A 22,598-nucleotide genomic window follows, 5' to 3' on the forward strand; every position below is an offset into this window, starting at 1 on the left:
AGAAGTAGAAGTAGCGAAGAAAAAAAAAGATCTACTTGAGTAAGTACCAGAAGTAGAGGAAAACTACTTGAGTACTTCGAAAAAGTAGAAGTACTTCGTTACTGACCTCCTCTGCCAATAACTATAATCAGGGGGCAAATCGCGCGAAGCTCAATAAAAGATTTCATTAAACTTCTGCTTCGCCCCGCCCCTACTGATGCTTTCACGCCCCAGTTCGAGAACCACGGTACTGGCATGTATATGCAGTAGTACAAAGCTTAGTTTCTTGGTCGCTGCCTTCTAAGCAGTGTACAGCTTTAATGGCCTTGATTTTGAGGGAAGCTTGCAGTTTTTCTGAGCTTCGCCCTCACTGGACGGAGTGTTTCGTGTTTTTGTCATATGACCGATTTTGACTAAAATCCTTACGACATGCTCGGCAAAAACTAAATGGACGGGTTTACCCCTGATTCCAGTATACAAATGTTCATAGTGGTCTTAAGTCTAAACCTTCTTTGAATTTTAGTTTTCGGCTTTCTTTTTTTGGCATGCTTGCTATGGGTGATAGATATGATGAGTCATATAGTAATCGCGAGCACTGATTGAATTGTTTTAAGAATTGGGGATTTGGAAACGTATCACGTAACAATTTGAAGCAAATCCTGTACAATGCGTAATGGCACAATGGCAACAAAGAAGGTTTGAACTAAATTATATGGAATTAGTGATTTCGTGGTACTTTAATTGCTACTCATACTTTGCCACATTGCCTTTATTTGGAACCTGGATTACGCATGCGAGGTACGTAGGCAGCGTCATCGTGTAATATCAATGAACAGGCTTCAAAATTAACGAATTACCGGTTCGGTTGATACAGGGATATCTAGAACTCCTATCTATCTAGAACTCTAGAGTTCTAGATATCCCTGGGTTGATACAGCCTATGGCTTTAGCCATTCAAAAAGCAAGTTTTATGTTTTTAATTCCAAGCAACCTTTCTTGGGCCGCACAGAATAGCTTCGCGGACCGCATTTGGCCCACGGCACGCACTTTGCGTCACACCTTCCATTTGGCTAAAGCAGGGATGGGCAAACTACGGCCCGTGACAACATTCTGTGCGGCCCACGAAAGACCAAATAAAGTGATAAAACATATTAATAAAATACATTGTCAAAATTAAATTACTGCAGCGACTTGATATGAAGCTTTCTCTTAATATATTTCACAATGATTTTGATAGACAATAGTCTTATTATGGTATTTCTTTCTTTACTTGCCAGCGTAATACCCGACCTCGGAACCTATACGAACTGAGAAAAGTTTTTGCTGCTAAACATCCCAGAAAGTCAAAGCCGAAATGACTAAATTCGGATCATGTGCGTGGGGTTTTGAATTGGCAACTCCAACAAATTTAATACTATCGGCGCTGTACTTGAAAACACCAGTTCGTGCGTGTTTTAGGTATAGGCATATGCGTACTGTACAAGTGCAGTCAGGTGGGTGTCTGATCTTAAGACTACTCGTAGTCGTTTCGGCATCTTATCATTCATTGCATTGCAGTCTTGTGATGTTTTGAAGTGATGACATTTTATGAATAAACTTGAACTTGAAGTTAGATACCAACTCATTCACAAACTTCGGTCCATAAAAATACGAAAAATCCATATGAATGCTTCGCTTTTATTAAAGAATCGTCTAAGAAGTATTTCTGTTTCGGCTTCGGGGTTAATGCAACAAGTACGACTGATATATAATGAATCTGTTGCCGCAATATAAACACACCACTTTGAACCGAACATCCTTATCATATATATAGGCACAAATTATCAAATTATGATTCGCTGAATAGAGCAACCGAATTATAAAATGTTTGAGACAACAATAAGGTATGTTGCTGTCGTCGAAAGAATGTGAAGAAGGTAAGTGTACACAGCAACACAGTAAGGCATATGGTGAGGCGTATTTAAAGGTAACGTGATCATGATTCTGTCGGTATTGTGCATCCTGTATAAGTAACGCTGTTGTTCATAAATTGACATATCCGCCCGGTTCTAAGAATCGGCATACTTGACTTTCATGCCTTCGACAAACTTGTATGTTCTTGAGGATGACCAGCCACTGACCAGTTTATATATTCTCGTTAATGTTGCTTACGCGTGTGCAGTATCATTAAATCGGCGTTTGATTTCTTATATTATGCTTATTGTTCATCTCATTGGTCAGTAGACCCTATAATCAAATAAATGATTTGTTTTCGCATATCCTAATTTTACTATGGTGCGGCCCGCGAACGGATTCGTATGTTGAATGCGGCCTTTGAGCTGAAAAGTTTGCCCACCCCTGGGCTAAAGGCAATCTGACGATAATTTTTGACCGGCTTGCCGAGCAATAAATTTGATAAACGGGTATCAATCGAAAGCTGCCGCTGTACTACGAAAATATAAATTTTATTCCGCTCATGGCCCTAGAACAGGGGTGGGCCAACTACGGCCCGCAAACCGCATGCGGCCCGCGAGAGTCTAAAGAAACTTTTTAAAAATATTGATAAAATGCGTAATAAAAATCGAATTATTGCAGGGACTTATGAAACTTTTTCTTAGTACATTTCACCATGATAATTCTGAGGCAGTGGTTCTCAAACTGGGGGGCGCGAAGCTGAGCTCAACATAAATATGTTTTTCGCGCTTCGCGCGATTTCCATCCCATTCTTGTTAATTGCTCTGCATTTAGTCTGAATTTCATATTTAAAAATCTCTCATCCACAGTCGTAACCTTCCATGTCATTAACTATCCGTTAGGTTTGCTAGCATCCTGGTTGCGTTTTGTGACATGAGGATAAGGGGGGGGGGGATCTTCCACCATCATAAGGAGGGGGGTGTCTTAAAAAATGTGAGAATCACTGTTCTAAGGTAAGTACTTCCTATATTATTTTTTAAGTTTAATTTCTGGCGCGGCAGCTCGATCTCAAGCCCCGCGCTGTTTGAAAGGTTTCTACTGCTAAACATCACAGAAATCCTAAACGAGATTGGCATAATTTGGATCACGACTGTGATTTCAGATTGGCCACTCCAGTTTTAATTATCTCAGTGATGTGCTTATTAAAAACGATTCGCGCGTGTCTTAAGTTGATTCGTTCTCTGTATGCGTAGAATTAGGGTATTTATACTTTATCTACACATAGTAGAAGCGTGTTTGAAGCTTACATGGTTATGGTTATGGTGCTGTCAACATTGCGTGTCCTTGAACTGAATCAAAAGTGGAATTGGTAATTCTATAAACAGATCGTTTTTCACGGATTTAAATTTCAATCCTGTTGTGAGAATCGGGAAAACCGACTTTCATTTCTATAGTTTTGACAAATTGATTATTGAGGTCGACCAGCCTAGAAATTTCGTCACTGTATCTGACGCGTGTACGATATCATCAGAGCAATGCTTGATTTGTTTTAAATAAGCATATATCTTATCTCAATGTCCTCACTATATAATCAAATACCAATATTGCGTTTTGGTTTTCCCAATTTTATGTAGTGCGACCCGCGAATGGATTCAGATGTTGAATGCGGCCCGCGAGCTCAAAAGTTTGCCCACCCCTGCCCTAGAAGCACCACAATTAGCCTCGAACTTTTTATTGTTATGGAGATCGGCAGTGTGACGCAACAATGCTGTCCGGCTAAACGAGATCGCAACTCAGGAGCAAATGAACGGCTGCACGACTACAGTGTCCATAACAGGGGTCACCAACACGCGGCCCGCCAAGTCTTATTCTGCGGCCCGCGACCTGATTTGGGATTTCGGAAGAAAGCTAAGAAATCCAATTTGAAATGCTTAAATTGACTACAGTTTCAACATGTTGTTGTTGTTGTTGTTGTTTCAAAATAAGCTATTCTCTTGTGCCCAATATCACTATTCGTCACAATAGCTAAAACGGCTGTGGTGATGGCAACAACATTCCATCGAGGTGGAATCAGCTGATATGAATGGGCATATTGTCTTGACCTGCAATGGCCCAAACACTGCCAAGACCGAGACGCTAAGAAAACGGCTTAAGGCAGTGGTTCCCAAACTGGGGAGCGCGCGCCCCTTGTGTGGGCGCGAAAGCATCTGATGGGGAGGCGGGGATGCGCTCAACTGCAAACTTTTTCGCGCCCGGCGCGATTTACCTATTTCATAGTTAATGCTCTGTGTATACTCCGGAATTCATCTTATAGAATTCTCTTATCAACAGTCATAACGTTCCATGCCATCAAACTAGCCGTTGGGATTGCTAGTATTCTGGTTGCATTCCGTGATATGACGATTTTTCAGTATCATAAAGAGGCGCGTGTCTAAAAAAATTTGAGAACCACTGGCTTTAGGGCTTCCCCACAAGATCAAGCTTTACGTCGAGATGGTCTTTCAGCTAGTCGCGTATCTCGCAAGCCCCAAGATCGATTCTTTAGTCGCTGGAAATCGTTTCCAGGTATCGTGCACAGCTCACAGTTCAAAATAAAATAATATTGATGATAATGATTTTTTGTCGTATTTGTATTCCTTTATTAAAATATTATTTCTTCTGTGGTCAATATACCCATCGCCTATGTTGGGTAGCTCACCGTTGTACTGACGTAGGGTTTTAGAACGTTGTTGCCTATTTTTCATCGATATCGAATTCATGCGGCCCGCGGCCTCTACGAAATTTGAAAAGTGGCCCGCGACCCGTTTTGAGTACGCGACCCCTGGTCTATAATAATATGATTGCATGCTAGTGAGTTAGTGTAATGGTGATGCGTCCTGCTTCTTGATCGGTAGGTCGTGTGTTGGATCCCCGGCCGGGTCAGACCAAAGACTTGAAAACTGGTATCCGTAGCTACCTTGCTAGGCGCTCGGCATCCACGGGTAGCATGGAGGAGAAAAAAAGGGGGTGCAGTGCAGACTAGGTGACCTTACGGTCGTACCGCATATATCCGTCGTCGGAGCATCTCGATGTTGTAGGCGAAAAAAATATCATCATGTTATGTATTTTGGTTGGATGAAAATAAAGACTCTCTTTCATATATCATCAATATCATCATGTTATATATTTTGGTAGGATGGAAATAAAGACTCTCTCTCTCTCTCTCTCTCTAATACCTCTCTTATAGCACTATAGAGATTGTACAATCTCTATAATACCACCATAGCACTATCCATCAAGCATGGCTTATATTCGAGAAAAGGTCCTCGATTATATTACGATATATATTGAAAAATGTGTAGTAAAGGGATCTAATCATTTCTACCTATAAATAACAACAGTCTTATTGAAGGTGTGGGGTAATAATGGTTGGCGTCGAGAAGTAACATATTTGCAGCCTTCATTCATGCGTAGCTGCTATCGCTATGGTAACGATGAGCCAGCTGAACTGGTGCAAAACAAGTTACAGAGTACAGGGGACAAACGTGTGCCGTATGATGAATATGTACGGATGAAACTGTCTCGAACTCGAAGTTCGTTGCTTAGATAAGAGAAATTTCCCTACCGCATAGTGTGAGTTAGATTGGAGACTGTTTATGGATGGCATAGGATTAGAACCTCTCTTAACGGGAGGGGTGGTCAGTTCTCTACAAAGCCAAGTGAACGAAACAAGCAAGCCGGACATTTCTGAAGACGAGTTGTTTCGAAAAGTGGAGGATCATTTGTTGGAAAAAATTGCAAAAGGTGATACGGAAGCACCGTTTCTTTTGGGACAGTTTTATTATGAAGAAGTAAGGCACACTTTCTCCTTGTACACTATTAGTAATATTTTCCGATTCTCCCCATAATATATGGTCGGTTTACTTACCTGTGCCAGAAACTACATTGTAAAAGAGTTATAAAAAACATTAGGCCTATATACCAAAATGACATTGCTTTTATCTCAAGTCCAACACTCATTTAAATCAGAGAGAAATTCCGCTAACTATATTTAACTTAATTATGTTTTCTGTGGCGCTTGGGTCCTACATAAATAATTTAAATTGGCCGAGTTCGTAGTAATACCATATATGTCTTATGTGCCTTTATTATTAGGGGCTACTTGAAAAAGCTGTCATCCAATTTGAGAGGATAAAAGATGTGGACTATCAAGCCTGCTATCAACTAGCGACTATGTGCTTCGATGGAGTGGGAGTGGCTGTCAATCATGTGTGTACATTTGTGACAAGTACTTATTGCTTTACTCTGATGTAGTTTCATTTATTCTCTTTTATTGTTTTTTCAAATCTAGGAGAAAGGCTTTGAGTTGATGATGAAAATCGCTACGTCAAAAAGTAAAAAGGCACGACACTTGAAATATGCCGCTCAATACAATATAGGACGTTCATACTTTGAAGGATATGGTGTGCGTCAGTCTGATGTGGAGGCTGAAAGGTGGATAGTTTACTCACTTTAACTTGCGTAGTGCACAGTGCAGTGCATTCACAAGTAAAATTTTCATGCCAACGCACCAGTAAGGACTAGAAGTCTTGTGCGCCCACACCGCTTTGGTAATTGAACTCAATCCATAAAAGATAGAAGCAAAATTGTTGACTAAAAAAATAAAATCAACATAGTTCTGCTCAAACCTTGATTTCTGAGCAGGGGTAATGTTATTGACTCCTAAAAAGTAAATAAAAGGTCAACACTTTTGCTCATTTCTGGTTCTTACGGTTTACTCTACTTCAGTCTTCATTTACACGCAGTGGAACATAGGAAGCCGTTCTGCGGTAGGTACTGGGATTTCTGCCTGGCTAAGGCATTTATATACCTATCTCGATTTATTCAAATTTATTCATAGATGACCTACTGTCAAGTCTTTCATAACATCCTAATACATAATGACTGTTTAATCATCATGGCATATAAAATCAATGTTATCCGACTAATTATCTACTTTGTGCGCATATGATCATTCAATGATAGCAGTGTGATGTCTATTCATGCATATGGTATTACGAGCATTTGATTATTGACAGGCATATCGGTTTGCTCCCGATTCCACCACCCAGAGTCACCTAAATCAATTTGTAATATTACACATATATATTTATGTCCTGTTTCCCAGTTAGTAGCCTACTTTCTGCATTAGTGGTACGCCTTTTCTGTCTGTTTCCTGTTTGATGTGCACATCATGTCCACATTCAAGTCGAAATACAAGCAATTACTACTAAATGAATACTAGTCCATCCTCAAGATTACCGGACCACGACTGACCTATCGATCTCGCCTTCCATGACATGCCACCCCATTTCTTCTTGCTTGCTTTTTTTCCTATACTATCTTCTTTACTTTTCATTCAGTGTGCATGCCTCCTCTTTACATCGCCTAGGCCTAGGTGGGTGTCTGATTCCATAGACTACTCTAAGTCGCTTCGATACCTTCCTATCTTTTCATTGTATCACATTTTATGGTGTGTTGAACTGATAAAAATTGCTAATAAACCAATGATGATGATGATGATGATGTGCTTTATTTTCTGTCATCAACTATATATTCTGCTCAGTGGGGTGTTTCACAATGTTGTATTGGAAACTCCAAAACTTTTCATTGATACAATCTCGTGCTGATGTGCAATTATGAAACATTTGTCGAATCAGTGACTTGATAAGTCCTCCTCAATTTGCAGGTGGTGGTTATTGGCAGCTGACGATGGCAACCCAAAAGCAAGCGTACTTGCGCAGTCTATTCTGGGGATGTTATACTCGCGGCCTGACTTTTTAAATAAGAAAAAGGCCTTTTTCTGGCATTCAGAGGCTTGTGGCAATGGCAGCTTGGAATCACAAGGTACAATTACGGTACCTTCTGTATTCATATAATGCTAGCACATTCTCTACCGTTACATGCATGGATATTAGATATATTAGAATTTCACTGTTGGATAATATGAATATAGAGTAAATTGCATACAATGCTGGTTTCAAAAACAAAGAGACCCAGGGATGTATAATATGGATATCCTGTTAGGTTATTGATCCAATAAATCAGTGAATAAAGAGAGAACTCGCCACCTTTCATCAGGAATCCTCGGAGTGATGTACATGTACGGTCTTGGCGTCAAGCGCAACGAAGAGAGTGCTTTGGAGTGTTTAAAAGAAGCAGCCCAGCGTGGAAATGTGTATGCGCAAGGCAGATTGGTACAATTTTATTACGAACGTAAACTCTACACGAAATCCTGTGAATTAGCAAGAAGGTTGGTCTTCCTTGATTGAAGTTTGATAAACTTGACATTTGGTGTCTCTTCCACCTTGAAAATGTTATATCTGATTTACTGGGACAATATGTCACTTTGCGCTGCGAGTCTCACCCGATACCTTGCAACACAGCCCTTCACACTTTCATAAAATATTGTAAAATATATTTGTTTCAATTAGTCAGAACTGCATTTGATTTCTCTTTTCTTCCCACATTTCCTTGCATGGGTTGGACTACACAACAGCGACCTGTGTGCCTGCTATGAAGAACTATTTGACAAATATACATTTTTTGATGCGTTGTTATGATTGCACGTTTGTGTACAATGTAGCCTACTGTGTGGCCCAAACCCAATGCGTCATCTGTTTTTGGGTTTTTCTTTTGATAGTTTGAAGCAGTGGTTCTTAACCTCCAGGGATTCCTTGAGACTGGATCAGGGAACCCCTAGTGTTTCATGGAATACTAGTCAATAACCCCTGGTTTAGAGCGATTGGTCGCCTCGGGTTTAAATTGAACGCCTAATACACCTTCCTAAAACATTTAACATACTGGTAATATTGAAGATAATTTCTATGGTGAAATACAATAATTTTTCAAGAGTGAGTAAATTTATTTGTCATGTGACTCTGTGATTTGAACTGGTAAAAACATTAGACTGGTGCTAACATCGTTAACGACGTTAACATAACATTGTTGGATTATATTTTTCATCTGAACACTGCCATGTAGTCCAGGATTTGGTACGCATCTAGTGTTTGTAATCAACTTTCCTAATTTTTGATAGTTCTATTTGTTGTCCAGTGTTCGTAGTAAAAATCTTTCTCTTGACCGCTGGCATAGTCTAAACATCCATATGTTCGCGCAGGGTTGTCGCCTACACAGACATTGAGAGGATATCGCAAGAGACACTATGCTTGCCAACCTACATTATCAAAGGAATCGCTGTCGCCGCTGTCTATCTGTCAAGATGCTTGAAACTCGGTAATGGCGTGAAAAAGGATGAAGATGAAGCAAAAAGATTTTTTAATACGGTAGGGCCGGAATAGATTTTAAAATGGGACCTGTTCCATCACTAACTGCAATCCTAATCAGCTTTAACAAACGTCATCCCCCAGCATTGTGTGAGAAAAAGAGTAAGGGTTGTAATGACTCGACTCGAGTCTTAATTTTCTGATGACTCGAGTCATTCTCACAAAATACGGAAATGACTCGACTCGAGTCAATCTGCGTGTTGACTGTGTAATGTGTATCGACTTGGACTCGAGTTATTGCACATGACTCAGACCAAGTCATATGACTCGAGTCTCCGACGGCCAAGACCAACATTTCATTGCAATTTCGTAGAATAGTAAAGTACCCACACTGTTTGTACTCGCCTATTGATACTGGAACTCGAAAATGCGACCAGAAACTGTTGAAGTGAGGAAAATTAGTGCCTTTTAAATGCCAACCATCCGATATCACAAGGCAAAGTTCTATAAAGAGTTTTCAACATGACTTTACCTCTAAACTGAGCAGTCAAAGCAATCACTTGGACTCGTACTCGACCGTATGCTCGTTTACTTGGACTCGGACTTGACTCGGTGGTGAATTGAAAATGACTCGTTTTGACTCGAGTCAAAACTATAAAAGTAAGATTGACTTGTGCCTTGTGAAGTTGTGACTTGGTTACGTTGGAAAGAGTATGCTTTAATGGTTACAATGATGTGAGGATGTGCAAGAACAGCCCAACCCCAGACATCAAGGGTTCATTGGAATTGATGTCAACAGTCAAAGTAGTAATTGCTAGCGCTTAAGTGCAAGCAGAAGTAATTAGCGTAAATGTCTAATCAACTACAAGTAGAATTTGCAATTTTCAAAGCATGTCGATACTGTTTTGAGTAGAGGTAGAATACGAAATATTTGAGATACCGAGTATTGAAGTTGGTAGTTTGAAAAAGCAGTCTCCCTCTCTCTGTATTTGTAGAGACAATCACTTCATAAACACCATGTCCAGTAATTTTATATCCATGGCAGCCAGCTGATTTTCCTATTCATGAAATGATTGTGTTTTCCGTATCAGTTTATCAAGAATTTCATCAATTAACAACACCACAAGACTGCGATGCAATGAAACGATGGGCAGTAGGGCTGTTCAAAATTAGCTTCACCAATCACGGATAATCCGAGAATTATCAACGAAAAACTCAAATAACTCCGCTTCTACTAGTTGGAATTGAGTCAAATTTGTTTTGCATCGGTTTTGAAGACAACTCAACAATTTCATGGGGTTGACAGAAAAATTTGGATTTTTTTTTTAAATTTTCCCTAATAAATTAAAAATTTTACTTGGCTCTGCGGCTGCTTATATTTGTTAGAATTGAACCAAATTTAGTGTGCAGCGTTTTTTAGGGTAACCTGACAATTTAATCATTGAATGGCTTGAATCCGGAAAAAAAAAGTTACTTTTGAGCAGCCCTAATAGGCATTAGGCAGGTGTCGAAACGAATTGGTGTAGTCTTTGAAATCAGACACCCGCCTGGGCCGCCGACGTTAATAGGAGGCATGCACTTGCGCACTGAATGAAGAGTAAAAGAAGATAATACAAAAGGACAAGCGACAAAATGAGGTGGCATGTGGCGGAAGGCGAGATCGATATGTCAGGTCGTGGTCAGGTCAACTTGAGGTCTATTGATAGCTGATCAATTGATATGCCTGCAAAGTAATTAGTTCATTATAGCTCATTTTGCGCGTCATGATAACTGCAATTATCTTCAGATTTTCGTGATGGCGTTGCACGTGTCAGTAATCTCGCTTAAGCTTCTTGATATTTATTATATATAGAAGCGAATTTCGCCTTGTTATGTCCTATTAACTTCTGAGCCGCTGATGATGAAACGGGCATAGTGCCTTGTATTTTGCATGTGCATTGCGTGTCTCGAACTGATGAAAATGTAGTACAACTATCTTAACGATATCGTGCTTCTGAAACTGGCAACCGAGACCTCAAGCCTGGCTTATGCCCAAGAGTCGCTTCATGGCACCAATTTATTCCCACTTTGTTGAACCTTGTGAAATTATGCTGTCGAAACAACAAACGATCCCAATTTATCGTATCAATTTACGTTGTACAAGTTACAGCGAACACGAAAATCATACTGGTCATTCCTTATCCGGCAGCTAGGACTGTCGAATAGCTTGGATAAAGCTCCGACTCCGTGCTTCGTCTCAACGAGGCATCATACTCTCGCGAATGTGGTCGACTTATGCCGGTCCTGCCACAAATGAACCTCAATGATTGCTATTTTCTTTTGCGGAATGCGCGTGTGCTAGCTGTCGACCTAGATGAGAATTCCGTCGATTGCCCGTACGTCTGTTACACAATAGGATGCATCCGCACGACTAACTTGCACTTATGATGTCAAATATCGACTTATATGATGTTCTGTCGCATGCTACTGACTGACTGTGACGACTCCGACCCGACGGTTTATTATTCTCCTTGGGAGTAGGCCTCATTGGTAAAATATATCCCACAGCGGTGTTGGCCGGTCCACAGTAGCCTTAATAGCCACGTTGCTATTCCTGCGGGCAGGAGTACAGTTAGTGAGGTTGCATATGGATCGTGTCACATTTTCGGAACCACCGGAAGTTCAATATAATATAATAGTAGGTAGGGATTTGCAACCTGTGGAATGGTATGCACTTGTGCGGATGAGAAAAATCGCAGTGCAGTGAAAATTGTACGAAATTTTAACTTTTCCTGTCGTGGAACAATTCAAATAAACGTAATATTATGATGCTAAGTACAGTGGCTCCCTAACTTTTGTCGTTGCTATTCATTTGTAAAATGTTGTTGGACGCACCGCTAATCGTAGCTTCTGTAATAATTTCTTCTCGCACCAGTCGGAGGGAATTATTATTTGGCCACTACTAGTATTACGTATCTAAAGTATCGTTTGAGAGCGGGTATAATGACCTGGCCATGCAAATCCTTGTACAAGACCCCACAACTTATTCCGCCGAAAAGGACGTTAGTGCACTAGTTGACATCAAAACGAAGAAAGGGACATGTTTTCTTGTTGATACACTTGATGGCCCAGTGGTGAGACCTTTGAATAAACAAGTGGTAACTCTCTTCATTTTCTTGTGTAAAAATTATTGGTTGTTTGCGCGAATGAAATTTTTGATAAAATAAAAGTGCGGATGGTTCTCAAAAATGTTGAGAAGAATCGACATAGTTCACTGTGCAGAATACAACCGCAAGCTTCGTTCTGATTACATTAAATCTACGTTGACCGAACAAAAGACACTTTCATATGTTGTCTATCACTTGAGAAATTTATTTTCTTGTATTTTATTTGCTTGTTCGTTCATTTTCACTTTGCGATCGCCGATATCAGTGTGGATTTGTGAATTTTATCATCATCGTTTTAACGAGGCTCTCAATAAAGTTGACTAATTTCCAGCTAATCAGCGTCATATTTTAGTTCAATATTGTTATCGATGTCTTTATTCAAACGATATCAGTGGCCCGTCTCAAGATGAAAATGCGTGAAAAAAAGCATCACTCTGCCTTCGGGCATGTCTTCAACCTGATATTTTGGTCATGGCAAAATATCTATTTGGGATTGTGCGTTGTGCGGCTTCCACAGGTTGGAATCATTCCAAATTTGGTGCGCAGCGTTTTCATAGGCAACCTAAATTTGGACTTTTTCAACAACCCTGTGGATATTGTGCCATGCACTGAACAATGAACATGTCTATCGTACATAGGGCCGGACACAATGATTCGAGTACTGAAATTATATGCTCCTCGCAACTGAAAGGTAATTTACTAACGCGAATTATAGTTTTGATACTATATTCTGCTGTGGAAACCTTGATTGGCCGTGTCGCATCATACGAGACATAGTACAAAGCTACGAACGTCATTGGAAATAACACATTTCCGAAGTCATGATCATCCCACAACATGGTCAAGAAGTGCAATGAAATCGGTATGGTCGAAAAAATACCAAATTACCTTTATTGTGACGAATAAGAGGTATAATGTTCTTTGTGGTGGCATAAAAGGTACATATTTGAACTTCGACATCGTACATTATCTTGTGACGTCATAATGAGTGATACTCGAATACTCTACTCGAAGCGTAGTAAGTGATTCATAATCACTCAGGTTCTCAATTTTGCCTAGCCCTATGGTACACTATTCAGTACATGTCTACTTCAACGTGATGCATTCCATTGCTTCCAGCTGCTTTTCTCAATAATTCTTGATAAGATCCACGCGACAATCATGTTCTTTAAGTTCTAATACGTTCGTAATCTCGCGATGAAATCTATGACCAAGTCGATTTGACTTCTTCTGTTGCCATCTGCGAGCCCGGCTACTTGGTGCGTAGCGATCTTAAGATTTAGGTTGAGAGTTTAATTAAGCATTACATTGACCTTGATAGCATTATTAAGCAATGATTTTGAGTGAAATACAGGAACAACCAGATGTTGTCCAAGTAGTCACCGTTGGTGTCCAAGCAGAGGTAACTCCGTAATTTCTACTAGGGTAGTAGTGATTTTCAAATAAGTAGAAAAGTAAGTATTCTGGGCCTGATTTTGCCTAAAATACTGTCAAGTAGAAGTAGTCTAAAGTCAAAACCACTTGAGGAAGTAATTCGAGTAGGCAAAATCTACTCGAAGTACTTCGTTACTGAACATCTCTGTTTATTACGCACCCTGATCAGTTACGCTGAATTTGTGGTCTTAAATTTGCTGTTCAAATTTATCGTCGCAGGTGGTTATCAGCAGATCAAGTCACTCACTTCGAGTCACGAGTCATTACACAATCACATTGTGACTCGAGTCAAGTCAATCGTTTTTTAGAGGTGACTCGAGTCAAGTCAAGTCGCAATTCAAGTCAAATTGTATTTTCGAAGTATGAGTGATGATTCAAAGTCATTAAATTTTGCTAGGTTGGGTGAAAAACAGATTGATTGGCCATTTATCTTGAATCAAACCACGAATATAAAGTTAAATATATACGTGCTAATAGGCGTCGTATCGCTCACGCACATCTAGAACTGCTAATAAAATATCTAAGTAGCTGTACAGCTGCATGGTACAGTCTGGTATTATCAGCCAAACTAGAGGATCGATATGTTGATACAAATTGATATGGCACAATACACTACCCATCTACACATTCAGTGGTGGCTTTTGGGGTGGGCAAGGTGGGCGGTCGCCCGGCCCCCCTCTCTGGTCAGTCGTCAAATCTCTGCATTTGTTTGAGATGTCCAATATCCCGATAATCATCAAGTCTCCGCATGCAGTAGAGGTAGGGCTACTTAGTTTTGATGTAAGTCTATCCTTGCAACCATGCGATCATAGATATGACCTAATCCAGCGCCTGGCTCAGACCTTGACGTGGTGTGCTGGATCATTACACGCATAACTGGTTCACTTCTTTTATAATTTGACAATGTATGATAAAAGAAAAAAGTTGAATCGAGTCATCCCAACACTTGTTATCAGTGTACTTGGCACTCGGCAGACCCTAATCATATCCTAATGTGTGTACTCTGTAATAGCGAATAACCCGAAAACACGTGCTGAATTGATACAATGCCGTCGCTCAGATTCAGTACAACACTCATTTGCGAATTACAGTACAATACTAATGCTTAGATTTCGTAATACCATTAGTTGCAATGACGAATTCGCTGGTAACCTCATAGGGAAGCACCAGGTGCGAAAATTGTTTCGCTCTTCCCATAGAGTACGATCAATCAGCTACGCCTATACCATGTCGCTGGTGCAAGACATAATAGGACCCAATAAAACGCTTTTATAACCCTGGTCCAGCATCACATCTGCTTCAGCATGTCCACTTGGAAATTTTGTCGCTACAGCGCAGGAAGTCTTGCAGTAGCCCTTCTCGGGAGTTATTATTATTTCTGCTGTCACCCGTGTGTGTCTCGTGGTAATTAAGTCCTCAGCGGATTAAGACCATTGCGCTAACCCGCTTCGTCACAAAACGAATCTCGTTGGATACAAAGCTGTTGAAGTCGTTAAACGTAACCGAAGCCCGCGACTTGGATTGGCCGTGCTGTACAACTAGTCGTTTTCCCACCTAATCAAGTGATGTTTTTCAGGCATGCGAAATGGATCCTTCCTTTGCGAATGAATCATTCATAAAGATCAATTACGGGCTGCTTTAGAGTGGAAAGAAGTTTCTTCGTCGCGCACTGTATTATACACTGAATTACTTTTGTGGGCTTTAATGTCAATATTTTATACTTGTGAATCTGCGTTTCAAAAATTATTAGCACTGAATTAGCCGTATCTTCGTGTGACACTTTTCACCGCCTGCTGCCAGTAGCGTTAACAGCCTCATCAGCTCGCAGACAGGCAGCGCAGGCTCGAATAAGCGTCGGGACACGCCTTCCCGCGTTCACCGAAGCTAAGCAGATGCGACCGAAGAACAATAACGTACGAAACCTGCAATGACATCCGCCATTACGTAAGACATGCCCACTCACTGTTATCGATCGAACAAGCTCTGCTGACGTACGGGTACGCCATTAAATCACGCACGCACATATGCCGCGCATCGCAGCCCGACGCGAGCGCGTGACAACCGCCGTTGTACTGATGCGATCGCGCTAGAAAAGGCTCGAAGCGAACAGACGCCGCGTATACGGCGAGCGTACAAGGACGCGATTCCGGACTTGGCCAGAATAATGCTTGCTTTTATTTAGAGTCGTTTTATTACACACATTCACATCGAAAGTACAGCCACATCACTGTAAAAAAGGACCGGTTATCGAAGCAATAGCGAGCGACCGCGCTCGTAAATGTTCAGGATTGAGTTCTCCGCAGAGCTGGCGGTCCTTGCCGAAGGTTCGTCCAGCGCCATACGTCGTCAACTCGTCGTCGGTACACATCGCTGAGAAATGGCCTTGCTTATTGGCTTGACGCGAGAGCCTTTGCGTTACAAAAACGACAACAGGTAGGACCGGCGTGCAAATTCATAACCTATGAGGAAATCCGCACCAACTCAAGACGGTGCTTTAACACTGCAGGCGGTCGGCCGCAACCGCCTATCGCCGGGTGACGTGTCTCGACATCACCAATGAACGACGAACATACATTGTACGGTATTGGACCGATCAAAAGCAAGTAACGTCCCATGATAACTAAATAAAAACAAACACTTATACGGATTTGAAGGATACCAATACATACGATGTTAGCGGTATTTCAGGGGGGAAAAGTGAGTACAAGTGAACTCCAAAATTTCATTCAGTCAGGATCGGAGCAAACAGCAGTCTCCGACAAAACAGATCATAGATAATAATTGGACAGATATCAGTTTGAAAAATACTAGAAAACAGGAAAACTAGGCAAGTTAATTTGAAGACAACATATAGAATGTTACACACATGAGTCGGGGCGCACTTCAGTGATGACACGGGCCGAATTTTCAAAGAGCAATCTCGCGCGTACATGATCTACAATCTTCGAGGGTTTGCCTTCCCACAAACCTCGAAATTCCAAAAAGTTATTGCACACACAAGAGGCGCACACCGAACACCCCCTCGCCGGACATCGGCTCACGTGACATGCGTGAGGAGGTTAATGTCTATTCGAAAGCACGCCGGGTTAACAGGCGAAGTGAATGCAAATATATCAATACGTAAGATACAGGGTTGAAAGTGAGAGGGACTAGCTTCATCGTTATTCGACAGGCCTCTCGCAAAGACAGCGCTCCCGCCTCGAAAGATAAACGACAAACAAACAACGGGACCACAAGACTGGAAACGAGGAGATGAAATCAAGAAACACGTCCTCGAAAAAACAGGTCGGAGCGACTGAATTTGTTTACATCGACAGTAGCGCATTTTGTTTCTAGTAGACAAGTCGCTCGACATTGTGAGATTGTAGCAACAGAGTGTCCTTTGTATCAAGGCGACCGTTCCATTGCAGTCATAATAAGGACTGTCATACATTATTCCGTATTGTCGCGGTACAAACGGCGACGGAATAACACCGGACCTGGAACTATCGCTAATACTATGGGAGGGTACGACGATCTGACCACATTACTGCATAAAATGTATACACATCGAAAGTCAGTCGGATCTAGGACGAGTGTACGCTGTGGCAACGGCCTGTAAGCACATAAATTAAGAATGTATATAATCGGCACGCGAGTGCCCTATCACGTAGACGCTATGCATTGCCATATGTACACATCGCCCCAATTCCGTTCTGTGTTATGTCCTTTTGTGTGTCAATAATTTTCTCCCTTCGAAAGGTCTCCAGATGACAAACGCGAGGTACGTCCCGAGGAAGCTTAATTCCAAACTTTCAAAAAAGAGTCCCAGGATCCGGTCGCCACCGCCATGCCGTCAGTTGTGATACCCAAACAACTAACTCTATTATCATGGCCAGCCAAAACCCCTGAAACAAAAAAACTTCTTGAAATGCTATGCACAAGTATGAATCCATATCAAGTAGCAAAAACAACCGAAACGGCTCTAGGCAACGCAAAAACATCGGTCCAAACTACAAACTGGCTATAGCGCAAATAGCCGAGTTTTACCTGCTCTATCTCCTTTCATGGAGTCCCAAACATTGCAGTTAAAATCGTCGTATCCCGCGAGCAGCAAACGACCGCTTTTGCTGAAAGCGACACTGGTGATACCGCATATAATATTGTCTTGTTGATAGGTTGTTAGCTCCTGGTCCGCTCGAATGTCAAAAAGACGGCATGTTGCATCGTCCGACCCAGTTCCGAAAGCCATATGATTTGGAAAATACTAAAACGATTGCAAGAGTGAAAAAAAACGATCGGGAGACACGCACAAAACACACATACCGCTACTGCATTAATATCGGATTCGTGCCCGACAAAGGTCTGGCAACACATCCCGTCTCGAATATCCCAAAGCTTCGCACTTGCATCACAAGCACCAGAAATGAAAGTTGCTTTGTCGTCAGACACAGACAGTGACATGACATCACCCGTATGGCCAGTGTATGCAGTAGTTTGTTGTCCAGTTTCGATATCCCACAAAGCGCTATAAAGCGTGAAAACAGCGATCAGCTACACAGACGCGACACTTGGACACACGACTTACCATGACATGTCTCCCGAGCTGGTGACAATTCTACCGTCGTCTAAAAATCTACAACAACTTAAATATCCTGAAGAAAAGTTTCAGCAGTCAGCAACGGTACGATCGAAAAAAGATAGACGTGACAATACCTGTGTGGCCGGGGAGTTCTCGGCTTACTTTCACATTCCCTTCTCTTGTCCTCAAACTGTATATTGAGCAGATATTATCCAGACCACCGCAAGCAACGAAATTTCCGGATGGGGCGTAAGCACAAGTCATAACCCAGCTAGATCTCAAAGGAATGGCGTGTACCTAAATACAGAAATTAATTCCTTCTGCACACTTCAACAAGTAATGAGAGCATGTCGTTTCGACGCTCTAAGGTTAAATATTTTAAAGAGAATCCACGTCACCAGGAAATATGATCATTATCCTAGGCTAGACCAAATATTTACACTGTTTTGCAACATCGTATAAGCAATCCAACATCAATTCATAACGAAATATATGCTTAAAAAACATACGCGATATAATAATCAACCCACCTTATTGGTAGTGTACGAGTCCCAGACAATCAATTTTCCGTCTTGCGAAGCACTGACAAGATTCCTGCAAAATGAGAGAACCTTAAAACAGGGTGTCGACATTTGTGAAAAATCAAAAATTTTCGACACCAGAATAATGCAGTGCAACAACTTAGATTAGGTGATACTGACCTTGAATCTGAGCCCCAATGCATAGCATAAATCTTTGCAAGATGTCCTCGCAAGGTTCTTCTTGTTCTTAGCTGTATACGCCCGAGGCTCTCGAGATTTGCAGTGACCTTTGAAAGTGATTTTAACATGTTAACCAATTACAAAACACACTTTCATGCGGGCTCCTAACAGTCATGGCATGTGTTGATATTAAAACTCATATTCCTTTCAACTTACCCTTAAAAGATTAGTGTCTTGGACCGCCTTTCTCTGGGCCTTGAAATTAAAAATTCCAGTTGAAACGAAGAAATTTAGGGCATTCCTACAGTATCTTGTTACCATTATTTCTTTCTTTATTCTCTCCGCCTCCTGCTTCAAGTCCTCCAGCTTTTGTGTTTCATTCGTCATGCTGTCCGTTCACGAATGCAAAGTCACAATGGCAAACAATTAAACTAGCAGCAATTCTTTTACCCTTGTGCACTGAATTCTAAATTTTCTACCATAAAACTATATTATTACAGCAACCCTGTGAGGCAAGTGTGATAGGTGAGCAATTGGTCATACCCAACAGATGTACAAGTAAATGTAAAACAAAGCAGCGTAAATTTTAATTTTACGATAAGAACCACTAATTCTATATTCCTATCGAGCAATTAAGTAACCATGACTGACTGCGCCCTTATGGTATATAAGATTAGAAACTCGGCAAGCAATATCACATGCTTATTGTATCTGGCTGAGTGTGAGTGCATTATCATTAAGTCATTCATGTCAGACAAGGAGAACATGGGATATATAACTATCACTAATCATCACCAGTATCCTTTCGGAACAGGTTTGGTAGCTCATTTCTAATTGTCTTAACAGCTAAATCTGTATAGATGCTTGGAGCTGACCTATGACAGCATTTGCAAAAGTCATTTGTAATGATAACACTATATACTGGACACAGTGGGAGGATTAAACAGAATATAAGTAGAGAATCAACTATATGCCTCGAGAATCTCAGATCTTTCGTTATTGATACCAATAACCAATGATGAGGCCTTTACATGACATATGTATCAAGATAACCCACTTTTCTAGCAACTCCAGATTTCAATAGTACTATGGCGAATAAAAGGATACACGGTGAATAAAGGCATCAGTCAAATCTCAGAATGACACTGTCGAAAGAGTTCACCAGCAATCAAAAAGGAGATTAAAACGTGCACACTGCAGAATAAGGTAGTTTCATGATCAAGGTGTTGGTATTAGGTACTGATAGCTCTAGGTATTGTCATTCGCCTGACATTTGACACATTCATCACCAGCCATCAATAGTATGCATCACAAATTCACAATATACTTTGGTGAATGAGGGTCTGGCTAGGGCATGACTAGTTACCAGATACCAGTACTATACCGAATGTATGGCGATTACAGCTTGTACTAACAATCTAAACACATGACATTCAGTCTATAAATCGGCAGCAAAGGATACTGCAATTCATCATTCAATTGTTTGGAACATAAGCTAGTAAGAGTAAACTTTGACATTTTGCGATTTTATGATAGTGGGTACTGCCAATAAATGTAATAATGTATGCTTCAGTAACCTAGCAAGTACTTGCTCATCATAGGTGTAACCCCAAAAGACCACAAAAAGTTGAGCATGCAGCTAATGACTACATTCAAAAACTAATTTCCCACCAACGCAATTTATGCAAATGCAAGCTATGATCTTAAAATGTAGGTATGAGCCATCACCACAGGAATAATGAGAATTATTTCAACTACCAGAACGTAAGTAATCTGTAACATGTGTCACATAACTTATAAATCAACAGGTGTGCGCATGCCTGTGCAATATTAGCGATTAGAAAGACACAAGCTTCTACAAAACAACTGCAAGGTTAGATTACACACGGTGGCTGGATAAAGTTAATTGATGGGACTCTGCACCAATTTGAACCTGTATCATCCGAGATATTAGTACTAAATCCTGATCAACTTACAGGACGACTCGTCGACTCCACAAAAGTAATGCATCTTTCGAGCTAATCTCATGATGTATATATATATATAGATATATACAAATAAGTACTGATATTAAATGAGCTACATTAGAGCACAGGAAAAATCAAGTAAGATACAGCAGTTGATGATCTGTGAAAACTACAACACCTATAACAAAACTGTCAGTATAGGTTTGTTCGAGATTTACATTTCTTCGACTACCCACTCCACTCACTAATTATGAAAGTAATCGAAATATTATGCACATTCTCTGTATCCCACACTCTGACTGTGCAGACTTCCCCGTTATCAATAATAGGCCTATACGAAAGATGAGAAATTGATACAAGATTTGCCCTTGATAAAACACCCTATATCAAAACAATAACAGAGACTCGTATGCCTACTAAGAACTATACTGGATTGACAAATGTTGAATAATTCACTTGCAGGAAAAAGCTTATCACCCTAATCCCATGCACGTTCAATATCGGCAGACGCCATGAAATATTGCATTAATAGTGCACTAACAACTGAGCTACCATCCACAGGATGCAAAATTTCGATGATATTGAAACTCGACCCATACATTGCATCCTTCTTCGAATGTGGCACTTTCTAGTCGGAATAGGTGCCAGTAACACACCCATTAAATGCAACAGCACAACTGGATTCGGAGTTCGCCAATCCTAGCAAGACGTTTTCCAAGTGCGGATGAAATTGAAAGTTCATTACACTTGCGATAAATATAGTTTTGATACTTTTCTTCCACCATGACAGCCTGAAAACCCTGAATTTGTAGATCTCAGCATCCAAAAAATATTGCAGAGCTAGAGATATTCATGGTAACGACATCTCTGTGAAAAATTGATCGGACCACAGCATGCTCACAAAACACAATTAAATGGCCACGTTCCACAAAGACTAATTTTGAGTGATTGACATCATTTTTCTTTTGGCTGCGAAAAGTTGGGCCCGAGCATCTAACTTTCAGGTCAGTATGACTATTATGATGATTCAATAGGCGACACTTTAATATTTGACTTGGAATAGAATCATTCAGGTACTCTATCTTGCGCAGCCCTTATCATAAACTATAGTTTTGTGGCGGTCTACAATATATTGCCTCACAGAGCAGTTCGAAACCCACAACAAACCAATACAACTCGGACAGTAGTCTGCATGCTTTTTTAGTATTTTAAAACAATTCACTACACTGCACAATTGCAGTATGATGCAAGGCTTTAAACAATGGCATGGACATTTCCTTACGGCAATGATGTTGATATCTTCTATAATCTTGAATTGCTCTACCTAGTTGAAACATGCGGAATGACATTTCCAGAACTGCCAATCGAGCTTTACAGGACAAGTTTCACTAATTCCTGATCATTTTCACACCCAGTATTAGTGGACTGTAAATAATTTCAGGCCTGGGGTATACAAAACACCTTCTACCATGATACATCGCATGAATTGTTACTTCTCTAAATAATTGCACATCTAGATCATTTTGTAACCACCAAATACACAGTAAAAGAGCAGATTAAAAATAATGACTATCATGACGACAATGTGTTATAATAGTTAGGAAACGTATTCAAGATAAGATCATACACAAAGTCAACTACAGCATGTATACTGTACAGTGTACTGTACATGC

At 40.7% G+C, this 22,598-nt stretch overlaps 2 protein-coding genes across 2 annotated transcripts in view; one reads left to right on the forward strand and one right to left on the reverse strand.

Moving 5' to 3' along the window:
- Positions 1 to 5,355: 5,355 nt before the first annotated feature.
- LOC145455492 (LRP2-binding protein-like) lies at positions 5,356 to 15,453 on the forward strand. Its single transcript, XM_080333473.1, has 7 exons — positions 5,356 to 5,702; positions 6,007 to 6,120; positions 6,203 to 6,345; positions 7,580 to 7,737; positions 7,972 to 8,143; positions 9,011 to 9,176; positions 15,273 to 15,453. Exons 1-7 carry the CDS (start codon positions 5,508 to 5,510, stop codon positions 15,336 to 15,338), a joined length of 1,014 nt encoding a protein of 337 aa, XP_080189599.1. The 5' UTR covers positions 5,356 to 5,507; the 3' UTR covers positions 15,339 to 15,453.
- A 395-nt stretch (positions 15,454 to 15,848) lies between these two features.
- LOC145455490 (guanine nucleotide-binding protein subunit beta-1-like) overlaps positions 15,849 to 22,598 on the reverse strand; it is a 52,261-nt gene continuing 45,511 nt past the window's right edge. Inside the window, exons 2-10 of the mRNA XM_080333472.1 lie at positions 19,277 to 19,465; positions 19,175 to 19,213; positions 18,959 to 19,065; positions 18,788 to 18,851; positions 18,392 to 18,554; positions 18,264 to 18,330; positions 18,002 to 18,203; positions 17,726 to 17,942; positions 15,849 to 17,583 (exon numbers count right to left, since the gene is read on the reverse strand). Coding sequence (XP_080189598.1) covers positions 17,477 to 17,583; positions 17,726 to 17,942; positions 18,002 to 18,203; positions 18,264 to 18,330; positions 18,392 to 18,554; positions 18,788 to 18,851; positions 18,959 to 19,065; positions 19,175 to 19,213; positions 19,277 to 19,345 — 1,035 coding nt within the window. The 5' untranslated portion in view covers positions 19,346 to 19,465 and the 3' untranslated portion in view covers positions 15,849 to 17,476. The remainder of the gene's footprint in view (positions 17,584 to 17,725; positions 17,943 to 18,001; positions 18,204 to 18,263; positions 18,331 to 18,391; positions 18,555 to 18,787; positions 18,852 to 18,958; positions 19,066 to 19,174; positions 19,214 to 19,276; positions 19,466 to 22,598) is intronic.

This window comes from Botryllus schlosseri, chromosome 14 (assembly GCF_051294905.1).
Source record: "Botryllus schlosseri isolate E-star chromosome 14, Bs_hap1, whole genome shotgun sequence".
NCBI classification, from domain to species: Eukaryota; Metazoa; Chordata; class Ascidiacea; order Stolidobranchia; family Styelidae; genus Botryllus; species Botryllus schlosseri.

Bases quoted from the DNA above. Each gene is read 5' to 3' on its own strand.
- LOC145455492 (XM_080333473.1), top strand. From the start codon at position 5,508: ATGGATGGCATAGGATTAGAACCTCTCTTAACGGGAGGGGTGGTCAGT. The intron at 7,738-7,971 runs GTACAATTACGG...ACCTTTCATCAG, and splicing joins TGGCAGCTTGGAATCACAAG to GAATCCTCGGAGTGATGTAC. The intron at 9,177-15,272 runs GTAGGGCCGGAA...GATGTTTTTCAG, and splicing joins CAAAAAGATTTTTTAATACG to GCATGCGAAATGGATCCTTC.